The sequence below is a fragment of the Microchirus variegatus genome, assembly GCF_963457635.1.
Source record: "Microchirus variegatus genome assembly, chromosome: 9".
Lineage (NCBI taxonomy): Eukaryota > Metazoa > Chordata > Actinopteri > Pleuronectiformes > Soleidae > Microchirus > Microchirus variegatus.
The window spans coordinates 4,551,637-4,575,217 of NC_139810.1; the positions used below are offsets into that span (position 1 = coordinate 4,551,637).

The window sequence follows — 23,581 nt, forward strand, 5'->3', positions numbered from 1 at the left end:
AGCTATCTAGATAGATAGATAGATAGATAGATAGATAGATAGATAGATAGATAGATAGATAGATAGATAGATAGATCGTAAGATAGATAGATAGATAGATATATCGTAAGATAGATATATCGTAAGATAGATAGATAGATAGATAGATAGATAGATAGATAGATAGATAGATAGATAGATAGATAGATAGATAGACGTCTAATTATATGATGTTGTATAATTTGTATTGATGGTCACATGTTATTATCAATACATGTCACTGAATAGAGTCAAATTAATAAATAAAGTGTTTGTTGGAACATTACATACATTTGGTTAGGTGGCAGCAAATACACACGACATCCGACATTCATAAGTAAATGTAAAAATAAAACTTTTTTCTGTGAACTTGAGACGATATCTGCAAAAGATAACACATTATCATAATATACATAGCATATTAATCCAAATAAGGTCCATCTTTGCTTTGAGTCAAAGTGAAGCTTCTGATTAAATAGGTGAGCATGATATATTACACACAGTATTGATATGAACAGAACTTGTTGGTGGTGGGTCTGAATGTACAGCTTCACGAGTGTTTTCCCGTCCGGCGCTGCAGTGATGTGAGCGCTGTGCGCAAACCTGAGAAGAGAGGAGGAAAATTCTGAGAATACAAGCAACAAACTGCCCTGTGTACATTTGTGACACGGATACCGTGGTTCAAACGTAGGTGGGTATTAAAAGAATGTCTCAGACATCACTCAAGCAAAGTTAAGTGCTGTCAAAAAGCACGACAGGCGGTAATACAGCCACAACCGTAAAGCCTCGTTTGCCAATGAAAACACAGATTGTTCTGATAGGCAATGAACAAAAAACACTATGAAAATAACCTCTGTATATATGGGCTACGTCTGTCCACAACATAAACACTGTGAATGCAGATTGTCATAATCTTTATGTTGGCAGGAATTCTCCAAAATGTTGCGTTTTTTCAGCGTTTGACCCACAGTTTGTGCCTTTGTCAAAACAGAAAAAAAAGCTGCATTTACAAGGGAAATAACTACACCAACGTGTGAACTGCATGGGCCTGAGGCTGACATAGGCCCATGCTCAACTCCTGGTGTTTAAGCGATTATTACTTTGTTATATGTTAGAGCGATACTCACATTATTGTGGCTCCAGCTCTATGTCCTGCAGGTCTCTGCTTTAATCCACAGGACAAAGAGGAGGCATTAGGACGACTGTATTTAACACAGATATCTATATATATTTATTCATCACTTTGCTGTTACCTCTGGTTTGTGTGCCTTGATCTGTGAGGGTCATGGATTTTCTGTTTTGGAAAGAACACATTGTTAGATGTAAGCAACGGACAAAAAGTGACAACATCCATCAATCCATTTTCTACCGCATTATCCATCCTCTCAGCTGACAGGACGATAGGCAGGGTCACAATCTGGACAGATCACCAGTCCATCTATTTAGTTTGCTATCTATCTATCTATCTATCTATCTATCTATCTATCTATCTATCTATCTATCTATCTATCTATCTATCTATCTATCTATCTATCTATCTATCTATCTATCTATCTATCTATCTATCTATCTATCTATCTATCTATCTATCCATCTATCTAGTTAGCTTACGATCTATCTATCTATCTATCTATCTATCTATCTATCTATCTATCTATCTATCTATCTATCTATCTATCTATCTATCTATCTATCTATCTATCTATCTATCTATCTATCTATCTATCGGCATAGTTAGCTGCTTACGATCTATCTATCTATCTATCTATCTATCTATCTATCTATCTATCTATCTATCTATCTATCTATCTATCTATCTATCTATCTATCTATCTAGTTAGCTGCTTACGATCTATCTATCTATCTATCTATCTATCTATCTATCTATCTATCTATCTATCTATCTATCTATCTATCTATCTATCTATCTATCTATCTATCTATCTATCTATCTATCTATTGGCATAGTTAGCTGCTTACGATCTATCTATCTATCTATCTATCTATCTATCTATCTATCTATCTATCTATCTATCTATCTATCTATCTATCTATCTATCTATCTAGTTAGCTGCTTACGATCTATCTATCTATCTAGTTAGCTGCTTACGATCTATCTATCTATCTATCTATCTATCTATCTATCTATCTATCTATCTATCTATCTATCTATCTATCTATCTATCTATCTATCTATCTATCTATCTATCTAGTTTCTCCAGTCTCCTCCCACAGTCCAAAACCATGCAGAGGCTAAACTGTCCATAAGAATAACAATCCCAGCTATGTCAGCTGGATCGTGCACCGTCTACGGAGTAAACCATGTTCAGCAAACTAAGCTGAATGTATGAAATATTTTTGTTTTGTGTATATCCTGAGACGACAATGCCAGATTTCATTGGGCTTGAGTTGTGAAAGAGTGATTCATGGAGCATGACTCATCATTTTTTTCACACTTGGATTAGCCACCACAGAGTCCAGACCACGATGTGCCGGAGAGACGTTAACACTCCATCATCCTGCAAGATCAAGACCTTGGTGAAATTATTTACTGCAGCTGCGGATTTGAATAAATGTTGTGATATTTCATTAGCTCAGCAAAGCCGGTGGGCCGTGTTTAAAATATCTCTATATTCTCACAGCTGTCAGTTGGTGTTTGCTCAGTGAGATAGGTCTCCCAGTTTCAGGGGTCTGCCACTAAATCCAGGAGGGGAAAATATGCAAGAATCGCACCAGAATCTTACAAAAAGACTGCTACTAATCTGCTCATGGGGTTACGCTGTGAATAAATACATTTCCATCACCCAACACTTTCATTTGATTCAACACATTCAGTTTCATTTGAAAAGAAATGAAGAAATGTGTCCAGACCATGGTTTCAGCTCCAAATCAACCAATCTACATCCACACTGGAAACACATAAGTATGTCCATGTGTCCACAGAGGTCCACTAGGATTTGTGTGACATAAATTTGTCCATATACCAAAAAATTGGTCCGTCCAGTTTTAGAGCATACATGTAAACGGTGCATGGTCCACGACACTTGGTGGTGTGCACGTGTTTTGGTAGAAAAAAGGGACACGCACCACTCATCGCTCAAAGAATATGCGAGTAAACAGATGCAATTTCTCTTGGCAAGAACTCGTCGCTCCTAGAATGGAATGTGCGACTGAGTCTTAAGTAGAATATGGTATTGAAACCATTGTCTGGACCAAGATGAAACAAAAATGTCAACAGTAACCATGGCCTCAACTCAACAGGAAGTCAGCCATTTCGAATTTTATTTGCGCCCTACATAAACGAGCAAACTCGTCCGAGCATGTTTGTCGTACTGACATAAAAAATGCGCCAATTTGTACTACACTCTTGCTAAGAGTGCGAAGTAGAACCTTATAAGGTTCTTCAGCTTATCCTCATTGGAGGACCCTTTTTGGTTCCAGGTAGAACCTTTACCAAGAACCCCCTTAAAACTCTTTAAAGGGTTCTCTGGATCAAAATGGTTCTTAGTGTTGCCAAGAACACCTTTAAAACCCTTTAAAGATCGAAATGGTTATTATTAAAACCATTAGTGTTACCTAGAACCCTTGAAAAACAAATGGTTCCAGGTAGAACCGCAGCCCTTGTAGAAGAATACTTTTGGAACCCTTATTTCTAAGAGTGTAGACACATCAAGGATGAAAATTTGGTTAAAGGTTTTAAAACGGTGTGTGGCCACGGCAACCCTCGGCGACTTTGGCGAATTTCGAACATTCGCCGCAAAACAGGAAGTGCCCTATGACTTCAGGCATACACCGAGTTGCATAATATGTCCCGAAACTTGGTGGGAAGATGTTATAGACCAAGACGAAGAAAAAAGTCGACCGTAACCATGGCCTCAACTCAACAGGAAGTTATTAGTTATGAACGGTCAAAATGACTGCTGTGGTATTTGTAGTAGGTACATGCTTTCCGGTAGCTCGAGTGTTAATGATAAACTGATAACATTTTATAGAAGTGGTGGGGACAAGATTGTTCATCATAAATAGCTACCCTGGCGTATCTGACGCCTATGCTGCGCGTTACTCGAGACACGGTTCAGGAGGTTCAGTCACATCTTGACCCATGAGGGCGTTAATTTGTTATCACAAGAAAACAATCTTTGTTATATATGGAGATAATAAGTCGTTATCGTGAGATAACAGTGCATGAAAATAAATGAATCAGTTCTCAGCTTCCGTACCCCTCTGTAGTTTCAGTAAATGTAACTCACCACAAAACACCTGGCATGCAGCGCTACATGGCGAGCGTACTCTCCAGAAGCACCGGCAAACAGCCGCCAGCCAGCTAGTTAGCTAGTTAGCTAGCTGCTTTCAAAAGTCGTCAGTTATTTTCTGAGTTAGTTAGAATTAATGTTCAAATCTCAACGGTTCGTTGGATGTATATCAAACCAACATATTCCAACACATTTTGACATTGTAACGTGCTTATTTGCACGTTAAAAATATTACAACAACATTGTTCCTCGGGCCGCCATCTTTGTTGAACAAAATCAGCCGGCTTGCTGAATTCCCAAAGCACCATGGGTAATTTCATCTTCCACTTCGGTTTTAAGCCCGCATCAGAGCTCACTACATTTTGAGGGTTGATCTAAGGGCAAAATTGCACTCCGTGAACTCGCAAAATGTAGGGTTAGGGCAAATATTTAGGGTTAGGGGAGGTATTGGGACGGGACCAAAGTAAATATTAACCCAGGTGACAGCATCCGCAATTTCCAAAGGTCTCTGTTTCTGCCCGTCTAAACTAAAATGCTGCCCCAGGGATTTCAAACAAAAACATGGAGAGAATCTCTATCTTTAGGGCTCTAAAGTGCTGGCGTAATGTGGATGCCTGTTTTTCCGTACCGAATAAACTTTTATGACCACCTTTCAAATCACCAGCAGTCAAGTGTTTTACAGGCGAAAGGACACATATTTTTTTTAGAGTACTTGTCTTTGTGTTGCCGACGCTGTTGTGTATCATCAGCGCTGTAGCAGAGCTGCGTTGATTCTGACACTGCATGTCACTGGAGGCAATCTGCAGCCGTGATGTAAGGCCGTGTCTTTTGGCTCTGGAGACTCAAGAGAGAGAGAGAGTGGTATAACGTTTGGCTCCTGTTTGGAACTGTCTGCAGTTAAAGAAACTGCCTCCGGTAAAGCTTTGATTTCAGCTCTGCTCTAATGACCAAAGGCTGTTGCAGACTGACAGAGATCGGCCTGTGTCAGGGAGCATTTACATGCAAACTATTCCTCTGTCACAGCACTCGACGTGATAAAACCTGCTTTTTGCACGGTGCAACTGTTGTTCAAAGGCTTCTCGCATTTGTTGCCATAAAATGTAACTGATCTGCATTTCAATTAAGTACGCTTGCTAATCCAGGCTTTATGGTGCCAGAACAAATTCAGGAGTTATTTACAAATACTCACAGACGAGCATCTGCACCGAGTCACATCTCATTTTCATGGATGTTAGCGATGGGATCAGCAGTTCATTTGATTATACTGAATCACTTGAATCAGTTCATTAAAATGATTTGTTCAAAAGGTTTGTTCGCCTAATCGTTCAGTGCTTAGCAGGAGCCCTGCTACGTGACCCACGTTCGCGCCGTGGGTCATTGAGTGAGTGACAGCGCGAACGAGATTCACGTCCTCAACCACAGTTCGTTTACAAGATTCACGTCCTCAGCCACAGTTCAGTTCTCTGTGTGTCAGTTCGTTCGAGAGATTCACGTCCTTAGCAACAGTTCAGTTCTCTGTGTGTCAGTTCGTTCGCGAGATTCACGTCCTCAGCCACAGTTCTCCAGTTCTCTGTGTGTCAGTTCGTTCGCGAGATTCACGTCCTCAGCCACAGTTCACCAGCTCTATGTGTCAGCTCATTCGCGAGATTCACGTCCTCAGCCACAGTTCTCCAGTTCTCTGTGTGTCAGTTCGTTCGCGAGATTCACTTCCTCAGCCACAGTTCAGTTCTCTGTGTCAGTTCGTTCGAGAGATTCACGTCCTTAGCCACAGTTCAGTTCTCTGTGTCAGTTCGTTCGCGAGATTCACGTCCTCAGCCACAGTTCACCAGCTCTCTGTGTGTCAGCTCGTACGCGAGATTCACGTCCTCAGCCACAGTTCTTCAGTTCTCTGTGTGTCAGTTCGCTCGCGAGATTCACGTCCTCAGCCACAGTTCTCCAGTTCTGTGTGTCAGTTCGTTCGCAAGATTCACGTCCTCAGCCACAGTTCAGTTCTCTGTGTGTCAGTTCGTTCGCGAGATTCACGTCCTCAGCCACAGTTCTCCAGTTCTCTGTGTGTCAGTTCGCTCGCGAGATTCATGTCCTCAGCCACAGTTCTCCAGTTCTGTGTGTCAGTTCGTTCGCAAGATTCACGTCCTCAGCCACAGTTCAGTCCTCTGTGTGTCAGTTCGTTCGCGAGATTCACGTCCTCAGCCACAGTTCTCCAGTTCTCTGTGTGTCAGTTCGCTCGCGAGATTCACGTCCTCAGCCACAGTTCAGTTCTCTGTGTGTCAGTTCGTTCGAGAGATTCACGTCCTTAGCCACAGTTCAGTTCTCTGTGTGTCAGTTCGTTCGAGAGATTCACGTCCTTAGCCACAGTTCAGTTCTCTGTGTCAGTTCGTTCGCGAGATTCACGTCCTCAGCCACAGTTCACCAGCTCTCTGTGTGTCAGCTCGTACGCGAGATTCACGTCCTCAGCCACAGTTCTCCAGTTTTCTGTGTGTCAGTTCGCTCGCGAGATTCACGTCCTCAGCCACAGTTCTCCAGTTCTGTGTGTCAGTTCGTTCGCAAGATTCACGTCCTCAGCCACAGTTCAGTTCTCTGTGTCAGTTCGTTCGCGAGATTCACGTCCTCAGCCACAGTTCACCAGCTCTCTGTGTGTCAGCTCGTACGCGAGATTCACGTCCTCAGCCACAGTTCTTCAGTTCTCTGTGTGTCAGTTCGCTCGCGAGATTCACGTCCTCAGCCACAGTTCTCCAGTTCTGTGTGTCAGTTCGTTCGCAAGATTCACGTCCTCAGCCACAGTTCAGTTCTCTGTGTGTCAGTTCGTTCGCGAGATTCACGTCCTCAGCCACAGTTCTCCAGTTCTCTGTGTGTCAGTTCGCTCGCGAGATTCATGTCCTCAGCCACAGTTCTCCAGTTCTGTGTGTCAGTTCGTTCGCAAGATTCACGTCCTCAGCCACAGTTCAGTCCTCTGTGTGTCAGTTCGTTCGCGAGATTCACGTCCTCAGCCACAGTTCTCCAGTTCTCTGTGTGTCAGTTCGCTCGCGAGATTCACGTCCTCAGCCACAGTTCAGTTCTCTGTGTGTCAGTTCGTTCGAGAGATTCACGTCCTTAGCCACAGTTCAGTTCTCTGTGTGTCAGTTCATTCGAGAGATTCACGTCCTTAGCCACAGTTCAGTTCTCTGTGTCAGTTCGTTCGCGAGATTCACGTCCTCAGCCACAGTTCTCCAGTTCTCTGTGTGTCAGTTCGCTCGCGAGATTCACGTCCTCAGCCACAGTTCAGTTCTCTGTGTGTCAGTTCGTTCGAGAGATTCACGTCCTTAGCCACAGTTCAGTTCTCTGTGTGTCAGTTCGTTCGAGAGATTCACGTCCTTAGCCACAGTTCAGTTCTCTGTGTCAGTTCGTTCGCGAGATTCACGTCCTCAGCCACAGTTCACCAGCTCTCTGTGTGTCAGCTCGTACGCGAGATTCACGTCCTCAGCCACAGTTCTCCAGTTCTCTGTGTGTCAGTTCGCTCGCGAGATTCACGTCCTCAGCCACAGTTCTCCAGTTCTGTGTGTCAGTTCGTTCGCAAGATTCACGTCCTCAGCCACAGTTCAGTTCTCTGTGTGTCAGTTCGTTCGCGAGATTCACATCCTCAGCCACAGTTCTCCAGTTCTCTGTGTGTCAGTTCGCTCGCGAGATTCACGTCCTCAGCCACAGTTCAGTTCTCTGTGTGTCAGTTCGTTCGAGAGATTCACGTCCTTAGCCACAGTTCGGTTCTCTGTGTGTCAGTTCGTTCGCGAGGTTCACGTCCTCAGCCACAGTTCACCAGCTCTCTGTGTGTCAGTTCGCTCGCGAGATTCACGTCCTCAGCCACAGTTCAGTTCTCTGTGTGTCAGTTCGTTCGAGAGATTCACGTCCTTAGCCACAGTTCAGTTCTCTGTGTGTCAGTTCGTTCGCGAGATTCACGTCCTCAGCCACAGTTCACCAGCTCTCTGTCAGCTCGTACGCGAGATTCACGTCCTCAGCCACAGTTCTCCAGTTCTCTGTGTGTCAGTTCGTTCACAAGATTCACGTCCTCAGCCACAGTTCAGTTCTCTGTGTGTCAGTTCGTTCGCAAGATTCACGTCCTCAGCCACAGTTCTCCAGTTCTCTGTGTGTCAGTTCGTTCGCGAGATTCACGTCCTCAGTCACAGTTCAGTTCTCTGTGTGTCAGTTCGTTCGCGAGATTCACGTCCTCAGCCACGGTTTTCCAGTTCTCTGTGTGTCAGTTCGTTCGCAAGATTCACGTCCTCAGCCACAGTTCACCAGCTCTCTGTGTGTCAGTTCGAATCACAGCAGCATGGCAAATACAGTTCTTATTTGTCACTTCCCCCCCGCACGTTGGCTGGCTTCGTTTGCCGAAGATTCACGAGTGAGTGACGGCGTCGGCGAACGACTTCACAGAACGCGGCAGTTCCACGTTCTTACGAACGAATCACTCATGACCGACACAAAAACTAATGTCCATTTCCTTGAATGGCATTGCAAGTCAATCCATCCCTCTCTTAGTACGCCATTCTCGCTGCTCACACAGATGCTGCTCATTTAAGAGCCGAGTGTTAAATGCTGACGGTTTAAGGGGCAGTTGGGATCTTTTACTTTGACAGAAAAAGCATGAGAAGCAGGAAACGGAGCGAGTTCTGAGGAAAAGGTCATTGCGTGCAATGTGCTAAACAAGGACAAACAGGAAGGATCAGTCCCTTTTTCTTACTGAAACAGGCTAAACATATTAAATCTGTCATATAAAGTTGTAAAGTGACCATGATATGGCGTCTCCATAAAAATGCACATTTGTGGGATGCATGCTCTGATTATGTTTTGGTTTTGGGGGTTTTGGCCATCGTTGCACCCATTACCACTCATTTTGATATTTGTCAGCGTTCCACACACGGGGTCATCAGCAGATTTTCTTCAAAACACAACGATTTTCAGCTACGGGATGGAGATCCTGAACATTATCAAGCCTAAAACTCTATGGGCCAATTCCAATTCATATCTTAACCCTCAATCTCAACCCTTAATCTTAACTGGCCCTCAAAACCAAGTGTTGAGGGTTATTTTGTCACTTAGAAATGGGACACCCCTTAAATGCAGATACGTCTTCAGACTGTAGGGGGCAGAATAACGCGAAAGCTGAGTCCAGTCTGCCAACTCCAAAAAAGAAGAACGCATTTACGTCACGATTATTTATTACGACCCGTTTGTCACGAAAGGGCAAAATGATAATTTTGAATAAAAATCATTATTTCTAATCTTGTCAATGTCTTGACTATATTTTCTATTCATTTTTCAACTCTTTTGATGAATAAAAGTCTGACTTTTAATGGAAAACACAAGAAAAATTGTATAGGTGAGCCCAAACTTTTGAAAGGTAGTGTAAGTGTAGCTCCGAGTTTTCCATCTTTTGAAAAGCACACATTACAATGTCTTGAATTTGGATTTCAGTCACCATTTTATATGCTAAAACTTGCTGATGTACATATTTTTACATGTAACCCCTTTAATACCCAATCAAACAGGAACAATTATAGAAATAATCCATGTATTTCTCTCTCATCATTGTGATTTTTTTGCATTAATATCACTTGCCTAGGAAAATATTCCCAATTTGTGCCCTAATAATCTAATAAAATGTCTGCCGGAAAAACCTAATTTAAGCCTTTATTTAAACTCCGTGGGAAACCAGGCCTTATTGTATCTGCTTGGTTGCTTGGTATCCAGTGTTCACTTCGTAGAGGACGAAGTCAAAAGAGTTTGTTTGCTGTTCACCAAAAATTGCGTGAAACTCTAACGTGGTTATATGGTGATTCGGGGCCTCTCTCAGTTCTGGTGTAATGCGATGACGGAGAAGCCGTCCTCTGCCTCCCATGTGATGAAAAACCTTCCCGACATTTATCGTTACACACATTTCTGAAGAGGACAAGCGTGATGTTCTGATTGGGCGCTCATGATCCTGCAGACACTATAGCTACGTGCAAGACAGAACACATACTGTAGCATGTCTGGATAAAAGCACTGGCTCCAAGCCTTTTTTATTTAATGTCACAGCTCTGAATATACATCACACAGGTCAGAGGCAGAACATGGATTCTGCATGAGGATTAAAGAATAAAACATAATGTCGTTTCTCTAACTTATGCTTTTAAAACAACTGCACGGTAAGTTACACTACACTTCAAACGTTTGGGCTCACTTAGAAATGTCCTCATTTTTATGGAAATACACTTTTTCAATGAATGTAACATTAAATTAAAGGTGCATTATGTAATAAATCTAAAGCAACTGGCCGTAAAACCCTCCTAATATGTCACAGAGACTCAGGAATAATGTTCATATAACAAACTGAATTCACCAACAACAACAGTACAGACAAAATATTTGCGTTAAAAAAAAATATTTTGCAGACTGCAAATCATGTTTATGTTTTGAAATCATGTTTTTAGCATGTGGCGCCACCTACCGCCGTCTACCAATCATTGCACTCAGTAGAGTCTCAGCTGCCGAGCAACCACGGGTTGCCAGTCACGTCAGAAAACGAAACTTAAAAGTCCTCGGTATTTTGAATTTGAATGTAGTAACAGTTTTTGGCCACATTCTTACATATGGTACTCTATACATTGTTAATGTATACATGTATACATACATATACATATATATGTATATATACATATACATATATGTGTATATATACACATATATATGTATATATATATATATAAAAACACACATATACACATATATATATATATATATACATACACATACACATACATTTATATACACATTTACATATATATACACACATATATATATATATACAGTATACACACATATATATACACATATATATATATATACACATATACATATATATATATATATATATATATATGTTATATATATATATATATATATATATATATATGTTATATATATATATATATATATATATATATATGTTATGGCATTTGGTTTTTAAAATTCAAAGTCTAATTTCGATGCAAAAAAATTCAGTGTTAGAAATTTGAATTCAAACTCAGATGGCACAGATTTACTTCCATAGATACAGAGGCAAATTCTTTGTGTTTTCAATCATCTTCCAACCTGTTTGCAGCTGTTTCACTTGTGTGTGAGGAGAACACAGACTTTCATACTAAAGGCCTGGCTGTTACAAAACAGAGAAACCATGCACAGTCAAGTGCGTCGCCACAGAAACCGATAACCGAGTCAGTCGCCAACGTTGGAGAAGGAAGACGGCGCCAGGCAATCTTTTGGTCTTGTGCGCCGCCTTAAGAATCGGTGCGACGACTATATTTAGTAAGCCCTGCAGTTCATGTCTGCCATTGTCTCCGTTCTCCTCGGTTACAGAGCTGGCTTCAATAAATTCCTCCAACTTAACTCGTCGCTGGCTCCGGAGATTTCATCACTGATCCAAAAGCTTTGCTCGACAAAAATCTGCTCCAACACAATGTTCTCGTTGCCTCCGTCTGTCTACACAACTAATAGAATCAAATAAAGCGACCTAACAAGTGGCTTCCTGTGCACCAGGTGACGTCTAATCACTGCTTTACTGAGAAATCCGGAGGCAGAGTTGTGTGGAGCTTTGTGTGAGCTTACACTACTGTTCAAAAGTTTGAAGTCACCTATACAATTTTTGTTGTGTTTTCCACTAAAAGTCAGACTTTTAGTCATCAAAAGAATTGCAAAATGAATAGAAAATATAGTCGAGACATTGACAAGATTAGAAATAATGACTTTGAGAACCAGCAAAACTGTTTTCAGCTGTGCTAACATCATTGCACAAGGGTTTTCTAATCATCCAATAGTCTTCTAATGCCATTAGCAAACACAATGTACCATTAGAACACTGGAAATGGGCCTCTATACACCTATGTACATATTCCATTAAAAACCAGACGTTTGCAGCTAGAATAGTCGTTTACCACATTAACAATGTATAGAGTGTATTTATGATTAATTTAAAAGGTACAATATGTAGTATTTATGGGTTTATATAACCCAAAATCCACTTTTTTGTACATATTATGTGCTCCTGCATTGTCTAGTCGCTGTATAATAGTTTTTGTTTCATTTTCGTAGTGTTTCAAAAAGTCATGTAAAATAACATGGTCGCGGGCCGCGGTTGCATAGCCACTGTTAGCAGCGAGACGCCATGTTTCTACCGGAGCCTGTAAGGACAAACGCGAGAGAACAAATCAAGCGTCTCTTTACTTGTAGCGGAAGTCCCGCCTCCTCTCTCTCCGCTTCGTCTGCTACGGCCGCGGTAGCTCGCCCTCTCCCTCGCCTCACGAACCTCATCTGCTGACACGGAGAAAGACGACGAGGACGACATTTGACCGGCTGCGGATACCGTAGCGCTCAGGGAAGGGAGGGGGTGAGCAGAGCAGCAGGTCTTTGTTGTAAATTTCAGCCTCTCCTCTAGATGGCACTATAAACTACTTATTTCCCCTTTAATGTTATATTCATTGACAATTCTTTCAAAAATAAAGACATTTCTAAGTGAGCCCAAACTTTTGAACGGTAGCGTACCTGCTGACGCTAACGTGACTTTGACCGGCTCTCGTCCACTCACTGGTCAGTCATGAGCACGACGTCCGACACAAGAATCAAACCCGAACAATGCTGAACTATAGATCAGTTAAAAAGACTTAAAAAAAATCCTGAAAACATGTGTCAATCTCCAGTAGTTTACAGAGGAAATCTCAATATCCATCAGAGGAGTTTGGTGTATTTTGCGTTAAAAAAATATATTTTGCAGACTGCAAATCATGTTTATGTTTTGAAATCGTGTTTTGGCATGTGGCGCCACCTACCGCCGTCTACCAATCATTGCAGTCAGTAGAGTCTCAGCTGCCGAGCAACCACAGGTTGCCAGTCACGTCAGAAAACGAAACTTATCGCTAGCAAAGATCGTGATCTTTCAGCCGTATTTCAGACGTTTGCAGCTAGAATAGTCGTTTACCACATTAACAATGTATAGAGTGTGTTTCGGATTCTTTTAATGTTATATTCATTGAAAAAAAAGTGCTTTTCCTTCAAAAATAAGGACATTTCTAAGTGAGTCCAAACTTTTCAATGGTAGTCTATGTCGGAAAGTTATGAACTGCCAGAAGGAGTGACCCAGAGAACCCACTCGTTGCATTATTCTTGGAAATGAACGACACAGAGACACTCGTACCTTTTGTGTGATGAGACAGTAGAGAGTGAGTATGAACAGCAGTCCCCCGCAGATGGAGGCGATGATGAAGCCGAGCTTGTACAGGTCTTTGACCGGTCTTCTCTGTGACGCCTTCTCCGACTCCCTATCATAACTGTCTGTAGGGAAGAGAAGAGGACGTCTGTGTTCTCAGTAACTCCACACGCGTGCGTCAAATCATCGCCATCGTCACCTCAGACCTTTTGGAGAGTCGCACCTGTGAAATCTGCCGGCGTTTCCGTGAGAAGCTCCGTGGTGGAAGCGAAGAGTTCCGTGTATTCGTGCTGGCACCTCCAGTCCACCGGCGCGTTGCTGGTGGTCACCAGCTCCCGGTATATGGACAGCACCTCTGACGCCCTCTGCAGCGCCTCGGTGGGAGAGCCTCTGTAGAGCATCTCAAAACTCTCCGGCTTCTCCTGTGGCACATTCCAAGAAACACAATCGAGTACTGCGGATTTATCTCCTCGCGCTGGGTGGTTCCTCGCATCTCATATTTTCTTTTCGACTGCATAACTGTTAGTTTTAGGGCCAATTCCAATTCCTATCTTAACCCTTAAGCTCAACCCTTACCACTCATTTTGATATTTGTCAGCGTTCCACACACGGGGTCATCGGCAGATTTTCTTCAAAACACAGCGATTTTCAGCTATAGGATGGAAATCCTGAACATTATCAAACCTAAAACTCTATGGGCCAATTCCAATTCCTAACTTAACCCTCAATCTTAACCCTCAAGCTCAACCCTTAATCTTAACTGGCCCTCAAAACCAAGTGTTGAGGGTTATTTTGTCACTTAGAAATGGGACACCCCTTAAATGCAGATACGTCTTCAGACTGTAGGGGGCAGAATAACGCGAAAGCTGCGTCCAGTCTGTCAACTCCAAAAAAAAGAAGAAGAAGAACACATTTACGTCAGGATTATTTATTACGATCCGTTTGTCAGTCAAGTTATTAGGTCGTCAGTTAGTTGTAAGATGATACTCTTATTGAAAATTAAACGATAGCAAGCGATCGCTTGTCCGCACCGGCCGACTATTGACAAAAGATTGTAAAATTAAAACAAATGTTACGCAACAATGAAGTCAGTAATCCATAATATGGGCCTAAACTAAGATAATACAATGGTTTTCATCATTTTTATATCTCTATTAACAAAGAAAATACTTCATTTGTAGCGTACTCGTTTGGCTGCTTTCGGCGCCATCTTTGTTATGGCAAAACAAGCAATGTATTCTGGGTAGCCCTTGCTCCCAAGGGTGGTCTCGGAAAATCTCAATATTGAGGGCGATACAGCCATTAAACTTGGCCCTCAACTTAATTTTTCTGCACTAGCGGGAACGCGCATTTTTGAGATTGAGGGTTAAGCAAGGAATTGGAATTCACCCCCCGACTCCTTCATCTCTTTGAAACAGCGAACCACATGCTCACCTCGACCTCCTCATTAATCTCCGGCACACATTTCTGAGAGTAGATGTTGAGAATGAGCGCTCGCAGGGACCGCACGTAGCCGTAATTGGCCGAACCCCGGCGGTATTTGAACTGGGTGGTGAGGAGCTCCAGGATCCACGGTAAAGCAGCTTTCACGAAGCAACAGTTGCTCTGCGTTCAAAATGATCGAGAAAAAAAAAAAAAAAAAAGCACACGACAGTTTAGTGGGAAAGGAACACAAATCAAAGACGTCTGATAGAAATGTGACACAGATACAAACACCGCCTTACCAAACTTCTCCGCTCTATGAATGTGTAAGATATTGAGCAACCGCTTCTCAACTGGTTATCCATCTGCAGAAACAACAAACGTTGTGCAATGTGATTCAAGTGTCTTCTTCTTTCTTTTTTGTATTATCATTGTTTTAACAGCTGTTTCTAATCTGCCTTCAACACATACCAGGTTCCTGACGATACGCAGGTGCTCCCTGGTGATGGAGTGTCTGCACGGACCGGGGACCTCAGCCATGTTCAGAGGCCAGCTCAGCAACATAAGCACAAACAGACACTTTACCTGCAACTGAAACAACCATGGATTATCTTCACGTGACCCCATGATACACTATTACTCAAGTAGTATAAGCACCGCATTGTCAAGAGTCAGTGATTGAACTAGCACCGCTAGCTAAAAGGTACACGGCTGAAAAATAAGATAAACAGACAAGGGTCAGACCATGGATGTATTATATCAGGGGTTCTCAAAGTTGTGATACCTGAGGCCCAATGTAGGAACCCAGGACTGAGGGCCGCCAAAGGAAAAAACCCAGAAAGAAATCCCAGTTGTAATTATTTTAATGACCAGATTGCAGTTCTACAGTTTAGCATTAATTAATATAAGCGTTAATATAATGTAATTTAAGCATTACCCAGTATTTTGGCCATTGTTCTTACCTTCTAATTACAGGTTAATACCAAGTAACACATTTCTGTTACCATATATTTACTGGGTAAATAGCTAGTAATTGGGGGCTGTAGCTACCTGCTTATTACCAGCTTATAACCCAATAATACACTAAAATTCACCAAATAGAAAGCAGGTAAATACCCAGTATTTTTGTTTACACTCTGTATCCAGTAATGTCCAATAAACATTTAACAAGCTTAGTAGCTCCTGGATTAAAACTATCAACTGTAATTCATTGCGGGCCGCCAGAAATGTTTCTGCTATAGCTGCCTAAAGCGCTCTATAAATAAAGTTGAGTTGAGTTGAGAATTCTTACATGGTGGCCACTGTGGGTACTGCAACAGAAAACCCCATGGAGCCCAAAAGCTATTTTCCCATTGACGGCAATAGTAAAAGAGACGCGTGTAAAAGTGTCCACAGGACACCTCGAGACATGGACACGGCTTTTATAGATCTTTATATGGTCGTGACACTACTGCGCATGCTCTATGGCATTGGTTCTCAAAGTGCGGCCCGCGGCCCAATGGCGGCCCGCAGAAACATTTCTGACACATTTCAGGTACTAAGCTTGTTAAATGTTTATTGGACATTACTGGATACAGACCAGTGTAAACAAAAATACTGGGTATTTACCTGGTTTCTATATGGTGAATTTTAGTGTATTATTGGGTTATAAGCTGGTAATAAGCAGGTAGCTACAGCCCCCAATTACTAGCTATTTACCCAGTAAATATATGATAACAGAAATGTGTTACTTGGTATTAACCTGTAATTACAAGGTAAGAACAATGGCCAAAATATTGGGTAAGAACTGCAATCTGGTCATAAAAATGATTACAAATGGGATTTCTTTCTGTTTTTTTCCTTTGGCGGCCCTCAGTCCAATGTTGGGCTCCTAAATTGGCCCTCAGGTATCAAAACTTTGAGAACCCCTGCTCTATGGGCCCCATAACCCAGAAATAAACATATGCATATGCGCTGGGTGAACAAGCTTCATAGGAATGAACGGAAGCAAAGGGGCGGAGCTCTATCCAGTTGATATAATACATCCATGGGTCAGACTGGCTATGACATGTGTTATATAAGGGTAGTGAAAATAAAAACCTAAAATGTAAACAAAAGCAGGGTTATAAATGCAGAATTCATACAACAAATAGAAAAAAAAACAAGAACGGGACTTGGTGAAGGGAAAACAATGGGACACAGGTGACATTAATTAAGACGGGGCAGGCAACCAAAAATGTGACAAACAAACAAAGCCATAAAATCACAACAGACACACAAGAAAAAGTAATGAGGAAAACAAAAGAGAGCCAAGGGGCATAAATCATGAGTGGGAATCAGGTTCTTGTCAAGGATGTAAGCGGCAGCACTTCATCATCCACAGAAATTACTCTGTCTTTGATCGAATCATGGGACGTTTCATTCAGTGTCAGAAAAAAACTCCATATTAGTACAAGAATTTCTTTTAAGCTAAAAAAAAACAATGCATTTCAACTCTATAGTCTTTATCCAGACATGAAACAGTAAAAACAGGAAAGGTCGTTGAGATCTGAATGGACGAGCAGAAGGACCGGTCTAAAGCAAAGACCTCTGCTGAACGTGAGGAGGAACCAGGTGAACGGCACAAAATCACGCTCAGCCAATCAGGATCTCAGGGAGCCAGTTTCACCGTCGACTCCCAGAGAAGCTGAGCTTCCGTGGAAGTGACGTTTCTGCCGCATTTGGCACAATCATCGGCTGTGCCGTCCCATGAAGATAGTGGTTTTGATGCGGAGGCGGCTATGGGAATGCGAAAATCATGCAAGACGATCGCGTTTAGTGTTGAAAGGTAAAACGCAACACAGTACATATTTGACGACATTTTAGAGCCGTCTCAGAGAAATCAACACTGCCTTTGAACCACCTCCCCACGATTTCTGGGGGTGGAATTCCTTGCTCAAGACTTCAAGGCAAAACCAATGCATTTCAACTCTATAGTCTTTATCAGAACAAAGTAAAAACAGGAGAGCACAGCTCTGCTGAATGTGGCATAGACTGGACAGGGATGGAGCAAAAGAAACCAGGTCGACGGCACAAAAACAGGCTCAGCCAATAATGATCTCAGGGAGCCAGTCTCACCGGCGTCACTACACTGGAAATGACCCAAAAAAAACCAGCGATGGAAACAAGACCACTCGTGTGGACGGAAAAATGAAACCAAGTTTAAGACTCGACCACAGTTTGGTGCAGGACACAAGAACAGCCAACTGTTACGATGAGAGGTAAGGCAAGGACTAATTCAGTGGCTGACACGTTTTCGTTTTCATTGCAGGGAAAAGGTCAATCTTCACAGGAGTGATCCTCGCTGGAGAAAAGACCCAGAGCATCGTGAGCCCTCCACATTTATACCTGAACAACTCCCCTTTCGCATTCCTCCAATAGACAAAGTAGCTACCTTTCACACCTCTTCGTCCACTGTAGGTATCGGGGAGCCGACTCCCTGCGGATGCTGCAGGAAGGTGCAAGTTCAGGCCAGACATGCTAATTACACAATAGGACCTGGTATTCTGTGCACAGGCAAGTTCACTGTGATAGCTTCCGTTTATGGATGTTCCCTATAGGGGAACAGTAAAGGTATCTCATCTTATCGCACGATATGATACGCAATACATCGTCCACCATACTAATAATATCACAATATGATAGCAATACATCACGATATCTATGTCTAAGTGAGGAAAACAAGTGCAGGATTTCTCCACGTTTATCCCGCCTTCATTTGTGAGTTAAACTAAAGATATTTGTCGATAACTGTATTGCATGAATAAAGACGAAGATCTATCACCAAATCGACATTTTGACTCATCCCTACTTTTATGTTACCAATCTCCCGCTTGAATAAAGAGCGTTGATGATTCATGTAACAATGTTCAGATTCTATGTAATAGTATTTGTACGCATGTGTGTCACATTCTGGCAGTAAAGCGTGCGATTGGTCAAATCTGATCCGTAGCGAATCAGATTTGAAACAGATATGAACAAAGTAGCTCATAATCTGAATGTGGCCTTTGAACAGTGGCAGTTTCTTGGTCTTTGAAATAGGGGAAGCTCATTTCAGGCCCAGTTATTTATGCATACATTCTTACACACATTCTGCAAACAAACAACCAGAACAAGTAAACGGGACAATTAGGTAAAAATACCTAATCTAGGTCTATACAACGAGCAGCCAGTTCTCTACAGACTTTCCCTCGTAAAATTCACACAGAATTGAGGTTTTGCTGTCGCGTACGTTTCTGCAACGCTGTCAATCAAACACTGGTTCCGCATTTCACACACTTCCTCCAATCATCACGCAGAAGCCCAGAGTCCGCGCCCCGCCCACTTCTCCGTCGACTCCCAGAGAAGCTGAGCTTCCGTGGAAGTGACGTTTCTGCCGCATTTGACAATCGCAGTGAAACAAACCTATTCTGTGCCATCCCATAGAGAAAGTGGTTTTAACGCGGATGCGGCTGCTACGGGAATACAAAAAAATCACGCAAGACGTTCACGTTTAGTGTTGAAAGGTAAATACGCTTCCGTTCAAAAGTTTGGGCTCACCTATACAATTTTTGTTTGTGTTTTCCATTAAAAGTCAGACTTTTATTCATCAGAAGAGTTGCGAAATGAATAGAAAATATAGTCAAGACATTGACAAGATTAGATTTTTATTCCAAATAATCATTTTGCCCTTTCGTCAAAGAACCAGCAAAACTGTTTTCAGCTGTGCTAACATCATTGCACAAGGGTTTTCAAGGGTTTTCTCATCATCCAATAGTCTTCTAACACCATTAACAAACACAATGTACCATTAGAACACTGGAAATGGGCCTCTATACACCTATGTACATATTCCATTAAAAACCAGAGGTTTGCAGCTAATAATGTATAGAGTCTATTTATGCAGAGGTGGAAAAAGTACTAAAATATTGTACTCAAGTAAAAGTACCAATACTTTGATGAAATATTACTCAAGTAGAAGTAACAGTAATCATCTGAAAATGTACTCAAGTAGAAGTAAAAAGTAGTTCATTTTAAATGTACTTTAAGTAAAAGTGACTTAGTTACTTTGCGTGGGGTGTGAGGGTAGTAGAAATATGACAAGGGCTCAGAAATCCAAAACTATTTTGGAGCTCACGCGCCCGGCGCGACACAGGATATTACGTCACTTTTGGCGCGAGCCCTCTATGTTCACGCGCCAGTGCTGCTGCTAATCACATCATAATTGGTCTGGTTCTGCTGTATATTTCCCCCCTGTAGGTCTTCATTGTGCTGAATTTTTATTTTTACTCAGTAACGGATAGAATTTATAAAGTAACTAAGTATACTTGAGTCAATACGTACTCAAGTAAAATACAAAATCCTGATTTTAAATTGTACTTAAAAAATACAAAATACACAAAAAAAGTATTCAATACAGTAACTTGAGTAAATGTATTTCGTTACTTTCCACCTCTGTATTTATGATTCGTTTAATGTTATATTCATTGAAAAAAAAAAGTGCTTTTCCTTCAAAAATAAGGACATTTTCGAAGTGAGCCCAAACTTTTGAACGGCAGTGTATTTGACGACATGTTAGAGGAAGCTGAACTTCCGTCGCTGTCTCAGAGAAATCAACTCGGCCTTTGAACCGTGTTTCTTTCAAAGGACTTGGGGCCCCATGATTTCTGGGAAGGGGGGGGTGTGGAATTCCAATGCTCAAAACTTCAAGGCTACAGCGCTGGTTGGAAACGAGCATGGTGATTGTACCGTGGAGGTGATCAGCAGCCTGGTTACGATGCTGAAAGACAGAAGACTTCACTGGGAGGATAACAGGGCTTTAATGAACACCAGGAAGTCTTAAGGGCGTGGGACGATCCGTTTTCAGGCTGAAGACCAGCGGAGAGGATGGGCGTTTGAAGGTTAGCTGTCTGGTTAACAGCAGACCAAAGACTTGAAGGTGTTACAAAAGCCTTAAAGCAAACAAACAAACAACAGCTCTGTCCAGGAAGTATTCTCGGAACCACTTCACTGTACTCACTAATTATGACACTACGACTACTCTCCATGATGAAAGTGGGAGACGCTTCATAAAAACAAAGCACCTGCTGGTCCATAGTCAGTGTATTCCCAGACACAGGAAATGTGGGATCAACAACATCCAAAACAGAAACAAACAAAAACACAGCTACCTGGAACACAAGTGGCAAAACATGAGGGGGAAAAACTCAAAGTGAATTTGCAGGAAGCTGAAGAGAGAAAGTGAACCAGAAAAAAGAAACGCAGAGACAAAAAATGAGGGGAAGACGAATGGAATCGACTGAAACTCATTAGGGCAAAGCAAACAATTTACAAATGTGGGGAAAAAAAGCTATGACAGAAGTAGTCAGGCACTCGATTAAAGTGTTTTCAAAAGAAAATGAATAATAATAATATCGTCCAGACATAAAAGCGGTTGTGACAAGATCACTTAAGAACCAATTCCTGACCTCAAATGTTAAAATATCCACCTTATTCCTATGGCCAGTGATACCTTGCGTGCATCATGGGAAATTTTACATTTGGGAAGAATCCACTGTGTGTAAATATCACAGTAAAACAGTGGGAGGAAATTCACTTAACTCTGTTGCTAAAGATGGTGAAGCTATAAACAATGTGAAATGCTGCTGCCGGGGCGCATTATATTTATTTATTTAAAAAAGGCAGACATGGTAGAGTCATGGCAGTTTTTAGATTCAATATCGGCTACGAGCACAATGGAACTTCCGCCGAGCAACCGCGGCTTCTGTTACGCTGGGATCGGTCGTGTTGTTGTTGTTGTTGTGATTCCCCGGAGACGCTAGTGAAGTCGTAGAGTCAATGTTTTTTAGTAAAAATGAGCGGATTTCTTATGTAAGAGAGACGGTTATCGTATTAAAAAAAAGTCAGAACGTCAGCCCTACGTTGTTGTCGTGTACCTACTTTGTACAAATTCGTCTCGGCAGGATAAACTTTCATAGGTTTCCGGTGGAGACGAATGGATGGTGAGGGTACGGCGGGACGACTTCACACAAGTTTGCAGCCGGCATTTCAAAAAGGACGATTTTGTTGTCACGGCGGGGAAATTGACGAGGCTTAAGGAAGGTGGCGTTCCCGCTGTTTATACTTGGAATAATTCCCAAGTACCAACACCGAGGGGCGAGCGTGTGGGAGCGGAGACCCAGACGGCGAACAGCAAACGCGTCGCTCAGTTTATTCAGCGGTACAACTTTTAAATAAGAAGAAACGTTTAATTTGCGGACGAGGACGTATAAACTCGCATGTCCTCGTCCCGCCGTGCCTTCACCATCCATTCGACACCGGAAACAGATTTGTACAAAGGGGTACAACAACAACAACGTAGGGCTGACGTTCTGACTTTTTGATACGATAGCCGTCTCTCTTGTATCCGAAAATCCGAACTCTACTAAATAGCACTTCACCAGCGTCTCCGGGAAAAATCACAACGACAACACGACCTACCGGAAGCAGCCCAGCGTACCGGCAGCCCACGGTTGCTAGACGTAGCCTATTGGATGCCGCGTGATCGCAGGTCGCAACAACGTGATCCTGAAGCCACGCAGCTGCCATCGTCACCATGTTTTGCCACATGGAAGAACGAACCTGCTGCTGCTGCTTCTTCTCTAGAAGTTCCAGTAGCACTTTCAGGACTAAGGTGAATAGCGTCTTAGTAATACAGCGTAAAAGCTGCCGTCTGAATTATTTGACTGATGAATCATTAAAAGGTGCCATATGCAAGAATGTGGCCAAAAACAGTTACTACATTCAAATTCAAAATGCCGAGGTCTTTTAGGTTTCGTTTTCTGACGTAACTGGCAACCCGTGGTTGCTCGGCAGCTGAGACTCTACTGACTGCAATGATTGGTAGACGGCGGTAGGTGGCGCCACATGCCAAAACGTGATTCCAAAACATAAACATGATTTGCAGTCTGCAAAAGATTTTTTTTAATGGAAATATTTTGTCTGTACTGTTGTTGTTGGTGAGTTCAGTTTGTTATATGAACATTATTCCTGAGTCTCTGTGACATATTAGGAGGATTTTATGGCCAGTTGCTTTAGATTTATTACATAATGCACCTTATTGAAGCAAACTTAAGTGGAATGTCCTCCAGATTTTTTGTCTGAGCCATTTGCGGTTCCGTCCCCAAAAACATGTCATTCATGTCACTGGGAAAAGCCGATCAGCTGCAGCGACACCACTTTCGTCGCGCTGCACACAAATTGTGTGCGATAATTTGTCCTCTGAGCAAAATAATGTACAACACATTTTTTCCCTGCACCGTGCAGATGTTTAAAGGTGCATTATGTAATAAATCTAAAACAACTGGCCATAAAATCCTCCTAATATGTCACAGAGACTCAGGAATAATGTTCATATAACAAACTGAACTCACCAACAACAACAGTACAGCATTAAAAAAAATCTTTTGCAGACTGCAAATCATGTTTATGTTTTGAAATCATGTTTTGGCATGTGGCGCCACCTACCGCCGTCTACCAATCATTGCAGTCAGTAGAGTCTCAGCTGCCGAGCAACCACGGGTTGCCAGTTACGTCAGAAAACGAAACCTAAAACACCTCGGTATTTTGAATGTAGTAACTGTTTTCGGCCACATTCTTACATATGGCACCTTTAAGATGTGCATGACCTCAGATGAAC

General features: G+C 42.2%; 1 protein-coding gene across 1 annotated transcript in view; it reads right to left on the reverse strand.

The window, feature by feature from the left end:
- Positions 1-323: 323 nt before the first annotated feature.
- csf1b (colony stimulating factor 1b (macrophage)) overlaps positions 324-23,581 on the reverse strand; it is a 24,274-nt gene continuing 1,016 nt past the window's right edge. Inside the window, exons 2-9 of the mRNA XM_083895624.1 lie at positions 15,379-15,498; positions 15,210-15,272; positions 14,920-15,090; positions 13,709-13,907; positions 13,474-13,610; positions 1,272-1,312; positions 1,146-1,183; positions 324-621 (exon numbers count right to left, since the gene is read on the reverse strand). Of these exons, the coding sequence (XP_083751750.1) occupies positions 1,147-1,183; positions 1,272-1,312; positions 13,474-13,610; positions 13,709-13,907; positions 14,920-15,090; positions 15,210-15,272; positions 15,379-15,498 (768 nt within the window). The 3' untranslated portion in view covers positions 324-621; position 1,146. The remainder of the gene's footprint in view (positions 622-1,145; positions 1,184-1,271; positions 1,313-13,473; positions 13,611-13,708; positions 13,908-14,919; positions 15,091-15,209; positions 15,273-15,378; positions 15,499-23,581) is intronic.